At 42.8% G+C, this 20,217-nt stretch overlaps 2 protein-coding genes across 22 annotated transcripts in view; one reads left to right on the top strand and one right to left on the bottom strand.

Moving 5' to 3' along the window:
• LOC121325535 (bifunctional heparan sulfate N-deacetylase/N-sulfotransferase 2-like) overlaps positions 1 to 6,537 on the top strand; it is a 44,394-nt gene extending 37,857 nt beyond the window's left edge. For both annotated transcript variants that reach the window (XM_041268166.1, XM_041268165.1), the window contains exons 9-14: positions 83 to 206; positions 696 to 870; positions 1,640 to 1,810; positions 1,893 to 2,002; positions 2,342 to 2,444; positions 2,978 to 6,537. In XM_041268166.1, the coding sequence (XP_041124100.1) occupies positions 83 to 206; positions 696 to 870; positions 1,640 to 1,810; positions 1,893 to 2,002; positions 2,342 to 2,444; positions 2,978 to 3,097 (803 nt within the window). In that variant the 3' untranslated portion in view covers positions 3,098 to 6,537. The remainder of the gene's footprint in view (positions 1 to 82; positions 207 to 695; positions 871 to 1,639; positions 1,811 to 1,892; positions 2,003 to 2,341; positions 2,445 to 2,977) is intronic.
• Positions 6,538 to 8,891: 2,354 nt separating this feature from the next.
• LOC121325571 (calcium/calmodulin-dependent protein kinase type II subunit gamma) overlaps positions 8,892 to 20,217 on the bottom strand; it is a 57,609-nt gene continuing 46,283 nt past the window's right edge. For 4 of the 20 annotated variants that reach the window (XM_041268265.1, XM_041268267.1, XM_041268266.1 and 1 more), the window contains 9 exons: positions 19,239 to 19,313; positions 17,868 to 17,912; positions 17,345 to 17,390; positions 15,641 to 15,745; positions 13,250 to 13,375; positions 11,990 to 12,065; positions 11,202 to 11,296; positions 10,635 to 10,882; positions 8,892 to 10,366 (listed from right to left, as the gene is read on the bottom strand). In XM_041268265.1, coding sequence (XP_041124199.1) covers positions 10,650 to 10,882; positions 11,202 to 11,296; positions 11,990 to 12,065; positions 13,250 to 13,375; positions 15,641 to 15,745; positions 17,345 to 17,390; positions 17,868 to 17,912; positions 19,239 to 19,313 — 801 coding nt within the window. In that variant the 3' untranslated portion in view covers positions 8,892 to 10,366; positions 10,635 to 10,649. The remainder of the gene's footprint in view (positions 10,367 to 10,634; positions 10,883 to 11,201; positions 11,297 to 11,989; positions 12,066 to 13,249; positions 13,376 to 15,640; positions 15,746 to 17,344; positions 17,391 to 17,867; positions 17,913 to 19,238; positions 19,314 to 20,217) is intronic. The other 16 variants (XM_041268268.1, XM_041268274.1, XM_041268271.1 and 13 more) reach the window with 5 other exon arrangements.

Genomic DNA, 20,217 nt, shown 5'->3' with positions numbered 1-20,217 from the left:
GGAGAGAGTCCCATTGCAAAGCAGTTTGAGCCACTTCAGGTTTTACATTCATTCTCTCCTTTCTTCTCTCTCTCTCTCTCAGGTACGACAGCTTTGCACTTCTTCCTCTCTCTGCACCCAGCGCTCACCAGTAACTTCCCGAGCCCAGTCACCTTTGAAGAGATCCAGTTCTTCAACGGGCCCAACTACCACCGTGGCATTGACTGGTAACCAGAGATTACACACATTTATATAGAACTACTGTTAATAGCTACATCATTCTTTACAGCAGTAAGACCACCCTAATTATAAAAAAGGTTACCATATTATCTTCAGGGACTGAAGTAAGACTGCTGTTGAATAGCAGTTTCATCCATTTCAGGTTTTACTGTGATCTTGATTAGCCTCAGGTAACAGCTAAGTTGTGTCTTAAGCTTAGAAAACCAGGAATGGATCAAACTGCTATGCAGTGGAAGTGTTATTTCCATTCCTGTCAGCATCATACATCCAATGGGCTGAGTGGCCACTCTGACCTTGAGTGGGTGCAAATCAGTTTGTATCTCACGCAGCACCCTGTGTTTTTAATTGCTCCTGATGCAATAGATTATAAACGGCAGTCTGGCTCATTTTAACATGTAATTTCAATGGGAACTAGCTCTGCAGTGTTGAGGTTTTTTGTTTTAAATGTATTTTTTGTTTTTTATCCCCCCCGACAGGTACATGGACTTCTTCCCCTTCCCCTCCAACGCCAGCACGGACTACTTGTTTGAGAAGAGCGCAAACTACTTCGACACGGAGCCGGTGCCTCGTCGTGCTGCCGCTCTGCTGCCGCGAGCCAAGATCATCGCAGTTATCATCAACCCAGCAGAGCGTGCTCACTCCTGGTACCAGGTCTGTGACACACTGCTAATAACCAGGGGGAGAGAGACTGCTCATTTACCCAGCAGAGCGTGCTCTCTCCTGGTACCAGGTCTGTGACACACTGCTAATAACCAGGGGGAGAGAGACTGCTCATTTACCCAGCAGAGCGTGCTCACTCCTGGTACCAGGTCTGTGACACACTGCTAATAACCAGGGGGAGAGAGACTGCTCATTTACCCAGCAGAGCGTGCTCACTCCTGGTACCAGGTCTGTGACACACTGCTAATAACCAGGGGGAGAGAGACTGCTCATTTACCCAGCAGAGCGTGCTCACTCCTGGTACCAGGTCTGTGACACACTGCTAATAACCAGGGGGAGAGAGACTGCTCATTTACCCAGCAGAGCGTGCTCACTCCTGGTACCAGGTCTGTGACTCAGTGCTAATAACCAGGGGGAGAGAGACTGCTCATTTACCCAGCAGAGCGTGCTCACTCCTGGTACCAGGTCTGTGACACACTGCTAATAACCAGGGGGAGAGAGACTGCTCATTTACCCAGCAGAGCGTGCTCACTCCTGGTACCAGGTCTGTGACACACTGCTAATAACCAGGGGGAGAGAGACTGCTCATTTACCCAGCAGAGCGTGCTCACTCCTGGTACCAGGTCTGTGACTCAGTGCTAATAACCAGGGTGTCTATTTCTGCAATCTGCAGTCCAAGAGCTGAGTTGATTCAGACAGGGAATGAGGGTTTGGCCCTTCTTGTATTGTATCAAGTTTGAGATTCTGTCTCTTTCTACAGCACCAGCGGGCTCACCAGGACCCTGTCGCTCTGAACTACACCTTCCAGCAGGTGGTGCGTGCCCCCCCCAGCGCCCCGCCCCAGCTCCGAGCCCTGCAGAGCCGCTGCCTCTCCCCGGGGGCCTACGCAGCTCACCTGGATAGGTGGCTCCAGTACTACCTACCCAGCCAGGTACAGCACTGACACTGCAGCCTCTCTCTCACTGTCTCTCCCACTGTCTCCTCTCTCTCTCACTGTCTCTCCCTCTCTGCAGCTCCTGCTGGTGGATGGCGCCAAGCTGCGTTTGAACCCGGTGTCTGCACTGGATGAAGTCCAAAAATTCCTGGGGGTGAGCCCCCTATTCAACTACACACAGGCACTGACGTGAGTCAAGGAACAAGCATTTTGGTTCTGGTCTGTGTGTTTGAGGTTTGGTGACAGTGAGGGGTCGGGTCTGGTTCTGGTCTGTGTGTTTGAGGTTTGATGACAGTGAGGGGTCGGGTCTGGTTCTGTTCTGTGTATTTGAGGTTTGGTGACAGTGAGGGGTCGGGTCTGGTTCTGGTCTGTGTGTTTGAGGTTTGGTGACAGTGAGGGGTCGGGTCTGGTTCTGGTCTGTGTGTTTCAAGTTTGGTGACAGTGAGGGGTCGGGTCTGGTTCTGTTCTGTGTGTTTCAGGTTTGGTGACAGTGAGGGGTCGGGTCTGGTTCTGTTCTGTGTGTTTCAGGTTCGATGACAGTAAGGGGTTCTGGTGCCAGCGCCTGGAGGCGGGTCGGACACGGTGTCTGGGAAAGAGTAAGGGCCGGAAATACCCAGACCTGGATCCCGAGGTGAGCACACACTGCAGCCCGCCGAACCTCAGGATACAATGAGCTGCACGCGCTGTATGCAAACGTAGAAACAAAGAACTTTGCATTGTAATACTGCATACCTTGAGGTATGCTATTGCTTTCGCAATTCGTGTTACTGATGGGAACTGATTCCCTGTCGAAAACAAACAAACAGGAAGGTACGTGAATATCGATGTGCTTGTCTTGACTTGCATTTCTCATGCCAGCAACAACACTAGCTGCTGCTTTCACAGTCCCTGATGAGCACTGATCCTGGTCTATCTAATGTTACTTCTGTCCTTTTGCAGTCCTGTGAGACCAGCCGGTAGTGTTAACCCAGTCTTGTGTAAAATGAAGTAAAGTTAGAAATTAAGGTAAAGATGTCACCGAGTTGAAATAAGCAAGAAGTGTAAGTGTATATAGGTGAGAGAGAAGCAGAGCTCAATGAAGTTGTGTAATTGAGAGATGCGTTCTGTCCGTTTCTCCTCACTCACTCATTCACTCACTCGCTCTCTCCCTTCCCTCTGTCTCAGACACGCTCCTTCCTGTCGGAGTATTACCGCGATCACAACATGACGCTGCTCAAGCTGCTCAACAGGCTGGGTCAGGCCATCCCAGTTTGGCTCAGAGAGGAACTGCAGAGCTGGAGCTGAACACAGAACCAGAACCAGACCTCCAGACAGAGCCAGAGTTGGGCCAGGCGAGCAAACAGGGAGGGGGAGCTCAAAGACCAGTAACTACAGAAAAAACCCAGAGCCGCAGGGAAACATGGAACAAGGGCACACACACGCACACACCCCCCTACCATGGGTCTCACATAGGGGGTGCCGTGGCTTACGCGATGCCTTTAACATGTTCTTGAGCGAACGGTCTCGTCGCACACACCCGCCGCTCGCTCGCTCCTCCTCCCTGGTGTTCATTGCTCTGTGGGGAACTCGTCCATGGCAGCAGTATCCGAGCTGCTGTTAACCCTCTGCAGACATTTTGTATTTTTAAAGTGCGGTACGTGACTATAAGGAGACTGAACGGAGATTCAAACACAAAGGGACACTCATGAACTATAACCCCCTCTCTCCAATACCCCTTTCTGTGTGTCTGTTCTTTTTATTTTCATTTTTTTAAACAAAACCTATGCACATTTTTTTTTTTTTTTTTAAAGGTGTTAATGTGTGTAATTCTTTTTTTTTTTGTTTGTTTGTTAAATGAGACATTTCAAATAATAAAGGACACATTGCTGTTACTGATTTTAAACGTGAACCCAGCGGACAATCGGTGGTGTGTGTGTGGATGGGAGAGATGCGCAGGTTCCAGCATCCTAGCTGCTTTAATTTATCCCAGGACTTTACGGATAGGAAGGCCCCGCCTCTTGACAAAACCAGGCCAAACCAGACCCACCCAGGGCAACCTCGCGTCAAGCTGTGTCTTGCTGGGCACTGTTGCTGGTAACTGCCGTTTTCTCAAGGAAATATGCATCCTGAGAATTTTAATTCAAACAGCAACAGGCAGTTGGGAGATTTGGAACTGTGTATCTGATTTGGAGCTGTAGATCTGGTTATCGCTCAAGCTGAACACAAACGGGTAGGTGTTCAGACAGACACTGACTTTGGACTTGTTTTTTGGGGAGGAGGAAGGGAGAGGGATTCCATATTGTGGGCTGTCCTTCCTAATATTAAAAGCTGCTCTGTGTTGTGTTTTTTTTTGTTTTTTAAATAAATATGTATTTTTAAAAGGAAGAACCACCAACATAATATCATCTCTAATAAACCGCTGCAGTGTTTTGGGAATTGTGTCTGAGTCAGTTCTGTACAGGGAGGCTTTGCTTTCTGTTTGATGTTGCTAAACAGTTTTATTTTAGTTTAGTTAAATACTTTTTTATTTGTCCTTACAAGTCGCCCACAACATCCAGTCATGCCAGCCTCCCAGAAGTGAGGTTCAAAAGACTAGTCTGGTGCATTAATATGAACCCACTATGCCACCTCGCCCCTGCGTTCCCCTGCCTGTATGCCTCCCCCTGCACACCATGTGTCTGTGCCTTTACCATAGGAGACCTGTTTTATTTTTTGTTAGTATGATGCTTCTGACTTGTGTCTTCCACTGTATTCATTACCTGCCTCCTGTAAGAGTGTCCCTCCGTTTTGTAAATCATTGCATTAGATGGACAGATTTTTTTTTTTTTTTTTTTTTTGGTGAGGTGGGGAAAATTTCTCTCCACAGGACCCTGCCCAGTGCTGAATGCCATTATGCCAAAAGAAATGCAATGACATCCAGAACAACACAAAGGCTCAGCAATGGTGTTCTCTGGAGAAGAAAGTAAAAAGAAACTCATTGCTAAACACAAGAGTTACGTTTCAGGCCTTGTCTTGTGTGTTGAAAATGTTATCCAGTCTCAATCTGGCCTTACATATTGTACAAAAATTAATTCAAGTACTAGTTGGCATTTTACAAGGTACAAAGCAGCTCTCGAGCTGGCTTAGGTGGTAGAGCATTGGATGCTGATTGACCTGGCAGTTGGTTCAAGTTCTGCAAATGTTAATCCCTCGTTTTCCAAAATATTCTTTAATTTACCTTATAGACCTGTAAGGGTTGGCTTTTAAATACAGTTTGTCACAAATTAAACTAATTTGAGAAGCACATTTTAACCTTTTATTTTTAAAGACTTTTTCATTTCTGGTACTCTGTTTTATGACAATGTCTGTGGTCTTGAAAAAAATATAAAGAGGTGGACGTAAGATTACGTATGCAATGCTTGGCTGTTGCATAGAGCCAAGTGGTGCAGTGTGATATGCACTAACATGCTATGCTAGAGAACTGGGTTCAAATCCAGTTAATTCCATCCTTTATTTTCAAAGAATTGGATAAGTTCCTATATCAGCAGTAATAAAGGATGCGTTCTCACAAATGTGAAATGGCTCAATGGGTTAATTCACTAACATGCTGTGCTGTTATCCTTGGAGAATTGGTTTGAAAGCCAGTTAATTTCTTCCTTTATTTTCAAAACATTGTTTAATTAACCTTACAGGCAGTGTGAACACACAGCTTTCCTGTGGGAGCTGGTGGTGCAGTAGGCTAATCACCATGACTGCCTCTCTCCTTGAAGATGGCGATTCAAATCCAGCTCCTGGTACATAATTGGTTGCGTTTCCACAGATGCAGAAGACCTACCCTGTGGAAGGAGGGGTGTCTGTCTGGCAGAGACTGCTTTTTCATTTGACTAATACAGCAAATTAAATAAAGGAAGGAACTCCCCTGGGTTTGAATCCAGTCCCACAAGGCAGGCCCATACAGCGTGCTAATGAACTAACCCACTGCACCATCTGTGTTCTTGTTACAGACTAGTAGACTAAATCTGTCTATGAGAGTAACATCCTTTTTCAGAGAGTGCACACTACTGGAGTTGAGAATCATGGATCTTACTGCACAACTACAGAGTTTCATTCCACTGAAGCGAGGGATTAACAAACCCAAACCTATTAAACAGCAGACCTATTCCAGGTAAATACCAAGAATAGCAGGGTAAAAAAAAGCTATCAGTGTTAATACTTATATAGAATAACCATGCAGTTTTTTGCCCCCTACTAAAGTACTATCTCCACATTTAATTATTTATTACTGATAAAATAAATCAGTTTGCTTCACTAACTGTGTGAGCCAATCAGGAGCTTGCTTTATCCAATCAGATTATTGAAGGCAAGACATACAGTTCCGCTTTCTCCCACAGGGTCAGGGTTTTGAAGAATATAGCAGAAATATATTTATTTTTGCAGAGGGGGTTAAAATTAATCTGAGTAACTTCAAAGGGACTGAGCTGTCTTCAGATTTAAAAAATAAAATAAAAAAGTTGATTTATACCTGAACCAGTTCTACTGACTGCATTGTGGTTTATAACAAAACTTTGCGGTTTATAATAAAAGTGAGAGAGAAGACCGATTGGTGCCGTCAGTCCAGCTCTTCATAAACCAGGGATTGGATCAGAACCAGCTGATAAACTGCACAGTACAAGGGCCACTGTTTGAAATGTGGTTTTTATTAAATACTTTCAGATCAAGTTTCAATAATAACAAAGCTATGATGAAGACCTACTAACATTCAAACAAACACTGGATAGTTTGAAGTTCATGGTTTATTAATTATATGTTCATGCAAAATCCAGCATCCAATGCTTCATTTAAAATTCAGAGTATATTTATATTTAGCCCCATATTATGCAGTTACAATGCAGTACACATACTAATAAGGATGAGAACAGACCAAGCTGAGGCTTCCGTTACATTTTTTAAACGTGGTACAGCACTTATTTATATCTGGGACGGAGCAGTTTTCATTTACCTCAAAGATGCAACTAACATTTCATATAGATTTGAACTTTTCATCAAGTAAAACACAGACAGTGAAAAATATACAAGAAAGTAGACATGCATAACTTCTCTTGTAAAACTGCATATATAGTTTGTACATTGTGTGGAGTTTTGGTTTTTTGTTTTTTTAACGTTTGTTGTTTTTCTGATAAGTTGACAAGGCTGTCCCTTCCAGCTAGGTTTTTTTTTTTTTTTTTTTTTTTTTTTTTTTTTTCGTTTTTGCCACCGTGGGTATACTGTGCAGTGCTTCATTTAGGGTCTCCCCCCTCCCCCACTCCCACTAGTAAACTGTTGTGGATTGCAATTTTGTCCTGAAGAGCCCTAGCTATAGACGCACATAATCAGCCAGCTTGGCAAGGCATAGTAGCCTGTCCCCACAACGCAACCCCAAACAAAACACCCCATATTATACAGTATTTAACCCATACAGTAGCATCATGGTGTGTGTATGTATGTATGTATGCGACACAGTGCCATGGTGTTGATATGTTACATAGCCCAGCGGTGCATGGTGCTTACAGCGCTATGGTTTAGTACACACGAAATATAGTAATTGTGGGCACAAAAACAGGATATGTCCCCTTTACATTATTTTTTGTTTTGATCCAATGGGAATTTGATGCCACCTTGTGGTGGTATACTGTAATGCCACTGTTACTGTTTTGAAATCTGAATCTTCTGCCCATTATTAAAACATGTCATGATGTGTATGGCATAGCATGATTGAGGGCGTACGGCGCCTTCCCTCCTTTAGGCCACCGTTTACCATTCATACAAATTAAACCTCTTCACTTTTATAAACATGGTGAAACTAGAGTATTTCAATAGCTTCTGCCATTATTTATAGGGAGTGAGGCGATACAAAGTGTAGGTATCTAGAGACAGAGAAATATGCAGATATGTTGAAAAGGAGCTTTGACTTTGGGCATAACTGTCACCTTCACTTCCCATTTCTATATTATCAGACATTGTTTGGAATTTCTTCCAACACCTGACTCCAGAGCAAACTTTGAAGACAAGATTATGGAATTGCAAAGTCAGTCAGTCACACTGAATATTATATTGTAATAGTAATTATAGTAAGAATAATGGCTGAATCTACGCTGAACTGGGATTTTGGTATATGAATGCTCTGGTAAAGGGATCCTCATGATGTGCATTTGCACGAGGAATGGGAGAACTCGGCTGAAATCTTTGCCTCGTTCCCCCTTTCCTGAAACTCGGAGAGTCTGGGTGTGAGCTCAAAACAGAGCACCAGCACCTACCACAGGACTACAACTTTATTTACATTAAAATAACACATCATTTTACTAGACCTACTACCAACATGAATATGAATAATAATCAGAACAAGCACTGCAACTTCAATTTGCCCAGGATCGCCATCACCACAGCCAGCTCTTCACTGGAGCCTCCACTGCTCCCCTGCCCCTCAGCACTGGAACTCTCCTCACAGAGTCAGGGGGCAGAGACATTGTTTCATTTTGATTTATTCCATTTGAAATTTGCCAAGGTTTTCTAGAGCACTGGTTCCTTTTCTTAATCCTTCAACTGAAATAATGGGTAACGCTTTATATTGCGTGGCAAATTAATATTAAATAGATATGCAATTGCATATTAAATTAATATTAAATAGATATGCAATTTCATATTAAATTAATATTTAATAAATATGCAGTAGCTAGTTTCTTACTAAATGTTAACCAAATGTAATTGCATATCATGTTTTGTTATCTTTGAAAATATGTAATAATTTCCCATTGTTTACATGTTTTTCATTGAAAATACAGTTAACCTGCAATGTAAGTGGAAAGTAACAAGGAATAATTAAACAAATTTAATATCAATTGCATATCTATTACATATTCATTTAATATGCAATTGCATATCTACTAAATAGTCATTTATGCCACGCAATATAAAGCGTTACCAAGTAACCATCCAGGTGACCTGGGACAGTCCTATTGTTAAGTGAAAGAAGCTAATACAATGTAGACAGTTGGTGATAGGCAAGACTACCCTCACGTCACTTCAGCTGCTAGAAAATGAAAAGATCAATGTATTGCATGATTATGGTTTTGGTGCCCAAAAAGGGCATGGACTGGAACTGGCTGTGCAATACAGGTGGAGCCCTGCTTTTCCTTAACGTGCAGTGCAGGCCTGTGAGAACAGAACGTACTGAACTGAGGTTGTGAAAGCCAGGTTTTAATATTCAGAATGGCACATCAGACCAGTCTCAACGTTCTCAGGGCAGTGCAGCCCGGTTGTTCACGCCGAGGGACAGGGAGGAAAGCAGTATGATCTTATGGTTATAGTGCAAGTGCAGAGTTCATGATTCTGTGTGGCCCACGAAGGAGGGGTGGGGAGGGACAGAGGGCGACAGACCCAGTGGTTGGAGCTGTTCTAAATCTCACTCTCCCATATTGTGGACTGTGACCCCACTAAGTTCAGCTGCCCTTCTGCATTGGAGGCTGGTGAATAGAACAGGTGGGGCATGGCATAAATGTCGTGGAGACAAAGAGATGAAAATACACCTCGCAGTGTTTAACTTCACCTAATTATCTGAGTACTGCCTCTCTCTTGGAGGCCTGTCCTCTGAAACTGGTGTGATGTACTACTTTTGATTATTGAATACTGACATTTACTGTGCGTGTTCCACAACTTCAGATAAAAAAAAAGCGATTGTAATGTTTGTGAAGCCAGAGGTGCAGATGAAAACAGAGAGCCAGTCTCTCCTGCACAGACAGCTGGAGACACCTTGTTTGTGCATTATTTGAACTTATTTCAAATTCTAGCAGAGCAAGCAGCCAAAGGGGCCTGGTTTTTGGGGGGGTGAGGAAGCACACACTGAACCCCTGCCACGAAACTCACTGTAAAGAAACAAAAACAAACAACCCCCTATTTACTGCATTCACTTTAAAAAAACAAAATACTTTTCAAAATACAGGTTCTCGTAAACTTCGCTTCACTGAGAGTAAAAATCAAGAGTTCCACAAGAACACAACAAAATACAAAAATCCATGCCCTTCCACCCAGCCCCACTTCCACCCCCAAAAAACAAAACCAACGCGAAAACAATTTCATTTATGCCGGAAGTCTACACTTTGGTGCTTTAAAATGTGTGTGTGTGTGTGTATATATATATATATTCATTCTAGTTCAATCCTCACTTCCCTTCTTGCTCTGTTGACTTATTTCACGTAAAAATAAAATGATTTTTTTTAAAACGTATCTTTTTTGTATTTTTTTTTTTTTCTATATAATTTTTTTTTTTGTATTTTTTTTTGTTTAAAACACCTTCTGGACAGCATAAACGGGCAAAAAAAGATGGATCCATGGAAAACGACAAGAAAACAGCAGCCGCCGCGTAGGCGTCAGAAGCATGCACCATCCCGAGAGCGGGGCCGCGGTGGCGGGCGCGCTCGGAACGTCTAGCTAGGGTTGGACTTGTTTGTTGTTTTTTGTAATTTTTTTTTAAACTTCGAGAGGTCTCCTCCATCCGGGCTCTCCGGCGCCAATCCGACCACGGAGAAGAAACGCTCCATTCAGCTTTGGAATCCAAGCGAGCTGCAGCAAACAGATAGTGAGTTATCATTCAGGCTATGCCAACCTTCAAAACACAATCAACTTCACCAAGAGATAAGCATGACCCAGCACTAAACCACGCAATTAAAAAAAATGATCCCTTACTCCATTTATAGAAATGTACTTTGTATTTATAATTTTAAACTTAAAATCCTCCCCCCCTTTCTGTACTGATGTCCCGACATACAAAAACCTGAATAATAAATGGTGATGAAATGCCGTGTGTGCCTGTCTCGGCCAGGCCTCTTACCCGTGCTCACAGTGTTCACTGTAGTGGAGCGGCAGGGGCCCCAGAGCAGTGGAAGTGCACGTTCAGCCACTTGGCGTCGCGACGGTGCCACACGCGTGTCTCCTCGGACTGGCTGCTGCGTGGCCGGCCCTGGGTGTCGATGTACTGAGTCAGCCGGATATACGCAATGCAGGCTGCATCCTCCCCAATCAGGTGAACGTGAGGGTTCAGGATGGTGGTGTGGACCGGCTTGCTGTTCTTACTCAACACTGTGGGTGAAATCATTCCACTGTCACTCACCCAGCCTGTACTGGAGTGCATCTCTCCTTGAACACTGAACGGTCATACACCCCTGGTAAATCGGGCTGCGAGCACTGTGCTTCCCTGACATTGCCAACATATACAAACTGGGAAAAAAACAATTGCATCAGTACTGGCAACGGTTTCACCTCCAGTCACTTGCAGCACATGCAGGACGTGTATGGTGACAGCACTCTTATCCCCACACCTCACTGGGGCACAGCAAAGCGACTGTGTGTGCACACAATGTACAAAAACATTACTAAATGTGAACAGAAAGGAGCTCACAGTTTTCGAAGTAGAACTTGTGGAAATCCATCCCCTCCACCAGGTTTCCAAGTGCCTCAGGTTCGAACGAAGTCAGCCCAGGGTCACAGATTCTCCTACAAAAGAGAGGAAGACAAACGACAAAACATCTGTGCAAATCCTCTGGGAGGGGCAGTTACCTGGACTATACCTTCTTTCAAAAGTGTGTACAATATAATTTAGGCCATTGAAAATTCAAAATTTTAGGGAAAAAGTAATATACTAAGGAAACCAGTGACTGTTGAAATCCACATCTGCACTAAAACATTCTGCTATACTTTAAGTTATACCAAAACATGCCACGCTTGTATAAAAGCCATAGGTTATTTAGAATAGATTTTCACCCTAAATGTGGCCTAAAAACAGACTTATACAGCAATCCATGACGTTACATATTATGACAAATTAGTATACATAATAAATGAGTTGTAGTGCTGCGTGAGGCTGTTTAATGTATTGTACTGATAAAGGTTAGCTTCACCGGCTCTACAATTGTTAGCATTAACATTTATAGATAATCAAAGCAACAATACTACTCTTCAGTTACTCTGAAAACTGGGAAATTCATTATTTACACAGATTATCATGTTTTTATGAATTGATTTAACAAAACAATTAATGTCCTGATAGTTTTTAAAAGTGCCATAGTTCAGATGGATAAGATACTCATTTTGAAGATAAACGTATCAAATGAAGTAATGTACGAATATGAAGAAAAAAGTCCAACTAGGCCCCTCCTAAGTGGTACTGTTAGAGCAGTGTGCACTCACGTGTAGGCCTCAAAGTCTCCATTGTTGACCGCTTCAATCAGCTGCTCTGTGATCTTGATTATCTCCTGCTTGCGAACTGAAATTCAGAGAGAAAGAGACTTGAGTTGCAGCTGCACTCAACTGAAATGTTCTTCTGGCTGTCCTTGATGTTTCATATACATTTTAACAAAATCACCTCGCAAGGATTTTTGTCTCGCCAAGTGTAAACCCATCCCAATCCATCAGTACCTTCCTATCAACATTTCTGTAAACACTGGCCTACACCCATTCAGTAACAAACATGCATCCGTCGTACTTGCCATCACTGAGGACAATCTGTACATCTCCTCCTCCTCCTCAGACAAAATGAAAAGATGCTACTAGAGCAGCGTCCTCAAAACAGAGTCTCAGTACAGAAATTGTAATCAAGTGAAGCGAAAAAGACAAACAAGGCGCTTAGCAAGGGGACAGAACACAAATCATGAAATTGGGAGAGTTGTTTACGAGGAGAATGTTTCACACACTCAAGCTTATTTCTGCATTACCACATTTTATTACATTTAGATTTTCTTTCATTGGCTTAGGAACTTTAAAATGACACACATTTCTAAAGCTGTGAACACGCATAAGACAATTCCATCAGCCTCCCGCTATTAATGTACCTGTACTAAACCACCCCCTATTAGAAATCAATGCATGGGCAACAACAGACTGCACTTTATTTTTGCATGTGATCATCAGCCATAAAAAAAATATTTATATAGATAGATTATATATATATATATATATATATACACACACACACATTATATATATATATATATATATATATATATATATATATATATATATATATATATATATATATATATATATATCCTTGCTTGTGATATAACTATCCTTTCCAATACCAAATGCTGCAAAAAAACCACGCACACCCACCCCTACCGCACGCATGCGCCCCCACTACCACCGCACGCACGCACATCCAAGATCCCTGCCAGCAGAGGAGTTACTCAAATAGAAAACCACCTGGTTTATGTTATTTATGTGATGTTCAATAATCCAAGATTATTATTCATTTTTAATGCATATACTGTAATAACTCCCTTTACATTACAGGGACATTACCCCTATTCATACAAAAACTGTCTGGACAGATGGGATTATGTCACTTGTGTCTGTTTCTGCAGGTGTCAGTACATGCATTAGTTTCAGCTCTTATCCCTTCCTTGGTTAGTTTGTGATGCAGAGTTGCTGTCGCTCTGGCCCTGCACTTACACAGCTGCATGGTGCTGCCACCTAGGGGCCTGGAGAAGGAGGACGCTATGGCATGAGCATGCTCTAAATCAGAGACCTGTCCTGAACTGTTCCAAGCAATGCGTTTTACTTCATGCAGCAGGCCAGCTGAAAGACACAACACAATATCAACAGAGACAAAGACACACATCACACAACATGGTCAACACAACAGCAAAAAGGAAAGATGAAAATTAAAACAAAAAACTAAAACCAAGAAAAGATGAATAAACCATCTGTCAAGTAGTAAAAATCATTATAATATATATATATATATATATATATATATATATATACACCTGTGATTGTGTGTGTTTAAAAACAAATAATATGTGACAAGTGCCACTTTATTAGAAGCATGTTGGATGCGACGGTGGTTTGTTTCTTTTCATACCTCCCTGTGTGGACGGAGCTATGAAGATGTAACGTGCAAATGTACATAAAGCTGTGAGGTGCTGACAGTGTCAGGACTGGGGGAGCTAGTGGGAGCATGACTACCTGTTTGGTTGTTGGGACGTCAAAACTATTTGGGGAAACACTCTTTTGTAACAGAATGTTGTTCACAATGGCACCAATCTGCCAAAGACCATGGCTCTTTCCTGATTGTCACCTAAAAACAGGCAGCAGGAAACTACAGAGCAGCATCAGACATGAGTTTGTGAAAAGCAGAGAGGTTTCTAACGAAGGGTAGAACAAACACATGCACAACACCCCGTAGAAGGGAAAAGGAAAGCATGCTTGTGTGTAAAACTAGACCCACAGTAGAAAAGCTTCTACCAACTGTGTCTCCAGGGGAGCTGCCAGCGCCCCCAGAATTCTACCGCTCATTAGAAGAAGAATTCAACTCTTCTGAATCAAAGCTTAGTGGCACACAGTTACCTACTTTATCAATGGCTTTTATACAGGGAGTATGGCGGGCACTGGCCAAGACCAGGCTCATTTGCGTGTGTCACTGTGATATAATACTGTTTTAAAAAATCTCTTTTAAAATGTACACAGGTTCAAGCTAAATAAAACATTTCAATATAAAGACAGGAAGGCTGTCTTTTCCAGCTGGGCGGAGTCCGCTGGTGAATAGTCTGTTGAACCCAGGGAGCTGCTAGCGGGTGAGGCTGAGTAAGGTTCTGCTACTGATGCGGCAAACATTAAACACAATACTTTTCAACAGAAGACAAATTGTTAAAAAAATCCCATTTGTGCTAACAGTGTCGTGGCAATGGCCCATTCATAGGGTCTCGCAGGTCGTATATGCATGCAGCTCTCAGTTTACCCAGTCTTGAACAAACTCTGTACAGTGGCACCAAAATAATTCAGAGTTATAGTTTTAATCTTCATCATTTTATAAAACTACAGTAGACAAGTTTCCTCTCCCAAGCTGTAGCCTTCTTCCTTTAGTTACTATCCCTTGGTGCATTACACCACATCTTTACTGTCCGTTACTAGCACACCCTTAAAACATGCCAATGTGACAAGAGACCACTGACTACAATCCCTGATATGTAAATACATTCAAAACTTTAAAAATAAAAAGAAACCTTGCTTTAAAATATCTAGGGGAAACCCTAGAGAGATCTCAGGGTCCAGGATTGGATGTGAGCGACGGAATTGGGATTATGAGCAGGTTCGGCTCTGGAATAGCACAGGAGCTGACACGAGGAATCTATTTTTATTTTTATTTTTATTTGGGGGGGGGGGGGGGTGAACTATTAACAGAAAATCTGAGGTTCTGCTGAACAGAAAGTATTTGATCTGGGGATAGGGCACATCAAATGAGGCTGGAAGTATGTGGTTTGAATCTAACGTGTGATAGTTTGTGGTTATGATGTTCAAGTAAAGAGGGCTATGGGTCCATGTAAAAGGAAAGGTGGATTAATAGAACAGGAGCGGTTGTTTTTGATCCAGAAGCTATGACTCTAAAGACAATAAAACTATGGAGAGAATGGAGAGTATGGATCTATCACTATTGAATGGATTGCAGAAGGTCATGGATTCATAGAAGAGAAGGTGGTATACAGCTGTTGGAGTCAGGATAGAGATTACTGCATATGGATTCAAGAGCATTGGTGTAGACAGTTGCTTAGATGAGAATCAGGAAACTCGGCGTGGACACAAAAGATTGGCTTCAATAGGAACATGCTAATCCTCAGCATGGGACTGACAGATGCTGATGAATCTGAAGACTATAGCAGGAGGTATATAGACAGCTGTAGATTCTGGCAGAGCAGGGGATGGGTGACACAGAGGAGGAGATGGGGTGAGGAGCATCAGTCTTACCGACAGCAAGTGGGAGTGAGGCGGGGTGGTCGGGCGAGAGCAGAGGCACAGAGGAGGTGTGCCGGGGGGCGAGGGGAGGCAGGCAGGCTGCACACTTACTGGCTGGCGGAGACTGAGGGGATCCCACCTGCACTGTCAGGTCCTCAGTCACGGCACTGCTCTGGCTCACCACCGCACTGTCGTTGCTAGTGCCACAGACAGACACTGCCGCGTTCGACCAAACCAAAAAGAAACATAATGGGGTTGAAATACAAGATAGTGGTACACAACTCTACACTTTATACCCCTCCAACCCCTCCTGCTTATATGGTACACTCCTTTACTTGACAAGGACACACTTGTGATACACAGAAGTGTGGTTCAGCACCCAAACTTAAAGCCTTACTTTATAAATCATGGCTGGCTGGCTCTGTTTAACTTCTAAATAAAAAAAAAAAAAAAAAAAAAAAAATTTTTTAACCAATCGGAGTCCAAAAAAAAAAAAAAAACTATATGGGATACAGAGTTATAATATATACTGAATCGCTTTGCCAAAATGCATCCTTATATTGAGCTCTACAAACTCCCATTGCTGTCAGTATCTCTACTTCTGTACATATGGAACCAATGCTTCTCTCTCTACTTCGCAACTACTGCAAGTGATTTTTGAGATGCAGAGAATCAAAAAGCTTAAAAGAGGCAAACAGTATATATTATTAAAAATAACAAAGGAAGGAAGTGTTTAATGCTGTGAATCCACCTGGGGTGTCTGATGAGGATTCAGACTTCACCGGATTGCAAAACGTTTCACTTCTTGCCATGTATTATTCAGCTAATGTATTTACTTTTATTAAATGAAGTAGCTGTTTTTAGATAATGTATTAGGTGTATAAGACACACATGTTCAACAGTAGCGTGTGAATGGAAAACGTACAGAAGTAAGCACAATTCCAAACGTTCAATGCGTGGCTAAAACTTACAGGCTCTCTCCAATAGATTAACACCTGTATTACACAAACAGCCTCTACGCAACACAATGAGACAGTCTTTTACACCACCCACACAACCACTTTACAACACATTGGTTATGTCCGATCTACTTAAAACACCCAGTCAAAAAATACTGAGTAGCACTCGACACACACACACACACGCCTTTACTACACAACACAGTGGTACAATTCTCCACTTGCTCTCAACACTTCATGCACTGAACAGATGACAATGGCACACCCCCTACTCCTCCAGACAACATGGTCCAGCACTCTTCAGACTCTTCTGGGTAACCACATTGCTTCAGCATGCCTGTCGATCCCAGCGGATGGGGAGTTAGCCCACGCAAAAAAGTGAAACACAGGCACTACAGAGCAATTCGGCACGGCCTGTATTGCCTTGCTGTGGTGGGAAATACCGCGTTGCATGCCTTTACTGTGATGGCGAGTTCTCATACATGTTACCAATAAGCAGGTATTGTGGCCACTGAGACAAATCCGGGTACTTTCCAAGGCAGGCCATGTTTGCACACGCATGGGGAATGTGTGGGTGGTCAGAGTGCAGTTATTTAAAGTGATTACTTATTCTGGTAAGGAGACTATGTTGTTCAAGTGTCTGAAGAGGGAAAATATGAAATGTAAATGCTTGAAGGACATTTTGAGGTATCTCAAGGTCATACAGGTGGGGTTACACGACTCACTGTTTGATTTCTCTTCATCCACGGACAGTGCCCTTAATATCATTTCTAGTGTCCAGCTGTGTAAGAGTATGGCCCCCTCCCCGAGAACTGAGACAGGTACCCAGGTCCCTGCAGCGCTGCATCGCTCCTACCTTTCATGTCTTCCTCTTCTGTTGTGTTGCAGCTCTCCGTGGATCCCTGGGAACAAAGCAGTGTCTCATCAGCAATGCTGTCACTCACGCGATGTCAGGTCCCATTGTTTGGTGTAATTATGTAATATAGCACTGGTTGCATCCATACAGGGAACTCTGCAAGCGTCCCCATAAAGCTCTGCTCGAACACCTCAATGATCCTGACCTCCATGGACAAAGTCCAATCTCCACAGACAAGTCAGCATCTTTCAAGTATAGTATATTAGTAAGGGGGGTAAACCCCCACTTGTCCAGCTCAAATATAAAATTGGTTTGTTACAGGCAAAGCTGCAAGCTTCTCTTAAAGGGATAACAGCAACATACAATGGGGCTCGTTAGTTAGTATGTACAGATGGTTCTATCTCTGATTACAAACTCGTCAGATTACTCTTTGTTGTCCTGCACCAAAAGTCAAATATAAAGGAGTGCATATTAACTTCTGCAGGAAGCTGAGGAATGAGATGACACAGAGTGAGATGCTCACCTTGATGCCGTCAGGAGGGTTGTGCACAACAGTGGTCTGTGGTTCCTAGGGGGGCAGGAGAAAGTTTAACACAGAGAGCTTGGTGCTTCACAACACCAAACGCCCCACACAGTCAGGCAGACAAGACTAGAGGGGTGCTCAGAAATCCGGGAAGGGAAAGGCGTTCGTCACATTTAAGAATGGAATACTGTGCACACTATAGCACAACAGATAAAAAAAAAAGAAGTGTTTAAATAAACAAACAAATAAATATGACTTCCAGTGGAGAGGAAGAGGTCTCTATCTTGCTCCCCCTTCCCCTTCGCCATGCCCTGACACACCCCTTCCCTCCAAAGCACCCCAAACACATCCCAATGCGGCACCCAGAACACACCCACAGAAACACATGGGCGCACACACACACACACACCTTACAGGCAAAGATGCAGTCTCCTGGGTTTTTGTCTGTCATTAATCTCCTTAATCTGTGTTTTGGTAAAGAAATATGGATTACTGAATTGATAAACTTGGCTTTAATTGTGTGTTAGCAAACTCGAAACAACCCCTGCTACAGGCAATTGGATTCATATTGTCTTTTAATGGCATTCAATTATAACGCAATTCATACTGTCCTGAGCAAGAAGACCTTAAAAAAACAGAATATCTATTAGTCTGTTTTGGAAAGTTATGACCAAGCCAAGAGCTTATTGCGGCATTCGTTAATAGCTTTTTACTACTCTGTGGCACTGTTCTTGCTGGTAAATACAGGTGAACACGTTACAGCCGAGTTTAGTTATAGCCAGGATAGTCCCTTACTTATTTTTGTAATCTTAGTATCTTCTTATATTAACTTACCTAAACTACATGTGTCAATCACGTGAAATGTTTAGAACCTCAAGTATGTTACCAAGCGGTTATCAGTTTTTTTAGACAGGGGAGACTGCATCCTCAAAACATCTGCACGATCATCCAGTCCCCTGGCAACCCTGGGTCAGGCTTACTGAAATGGCTCATGAAAGTCAGAAGATGACGAGTAGCATTGTCTGCTCAGACCTGTTCTCTTCTCTTACATTACCATTTACAATTTAACATTTTTCACAACTCTGATTTTTTTCCCCCTTCTTGTGCTAAATTGGAACAGACTAATTTTAATATTTTTTGTATTTATTTTTTTTGAAAAATGAATCAGGCAAGGCCACCATTTGGAAAACAGTTGCTTTTGACATTATTAAACAACGCCATTGAATAATCACACAAACAAGTACACACACCGTTTCAAATGAAGGTGGAGGGGAAAGGGGAGAAACAGAACAGGCAGGAGATTTAAAACAAAATGCAAACAGAACAATGACAGTATAAAACAATGACAGAACCCAAGTTTAGATGAGATACCATTGGTGCTGAAGATGAAATGCTGCTGTCTTTGCTGCTGCTTACTGTACTGTTTTTAGTGTTGTTTGTCTGTGGCTGGGCAAAAAAAACACAAAGTGATTTAGAAATGCAAACGATTGGGCCGAACCACCAGCCCGGTCCAGAGGAGAGAATCCAGGTCTGGGTTTCAGAACTCCTGAACCCTCCAACTGAAAACACCTATATGGTTCCTTTGAGTGTAAGATTTACTATATTCACTGATGCTTGAGCACATGACAGTCCAGAGATCCAACACTGAGCCACTCACAGCTGAAACCTCCTCACAGCTACACTACATAGAGAGGAAAAAACCTGACCTGGACCCTCACCCTCTCGGACTGGGCTTCACACTTGCACAAATAAAAGTGCATGAAGTGTCCGTGTGTTTGTGTCAATGTGTACTGAGTGAGTCTGTCAGGTGTGTGTGTGTGTGTGTGTGTGTGTGTGTGTGTGTGTGTGTTCACGCATCTGTCAGTGTGTGTTAAAACTACATGTCTGTCAAGTTTGTGAGTGTTTGTGTTCATGTATGGCTGTATGCAATCATTTGTAAACAGAATACACAGCATTTACATTCCTATAGATAAACAGACACAACATATACAGTAATCTTTAAAACTGTAAACAATTCTTATCACACAGAGCACAGTATCTGCTCCCCTTGACCGCAGAGGAAGCAGTCTCTCCACACAGTGAGCGGAGCCCAGGTAACCACGCCTTCACAGGTAACAGAGACAGGAGTAACTGACCAAGAACCAGAGTGAATAGGGGCAGCTCAGATGGAGAGGAGAGAGGTGGCTCTGGAGAAGCCATGTGGAACAGGAGCCTCAAGCACTTCCATTGAAACCCTTCCTCTTTGTTAAAGCGTTTTCATGCAATAACTTCTTTTCCACCGTTTTATTGTTAGACAGTGTTTCTTGGCATGATTCTTTAAGTCCTGTATTAGAAGCGCTGTTTGAAGTTA

This window comes from Polyodon spathula, chromosome 13, assembly GCF_017654505.1.
Source record: "Polyodon spathula isolate WHYD16114869_AA chromosome 13, ASM1765450v1, whole genome shotgun sequence".
Lineage (NCBI taxonomy): Eukaryota > Metazoa > Chordata > Actinopteri > Acipenseriformes > Polyodontidae > Polyodon > Polyodon spathula.
Note: the sequence above shows the minus strand (reverse complement) of the source record. Positions and strands in the feature narration are given on the sequence as shown.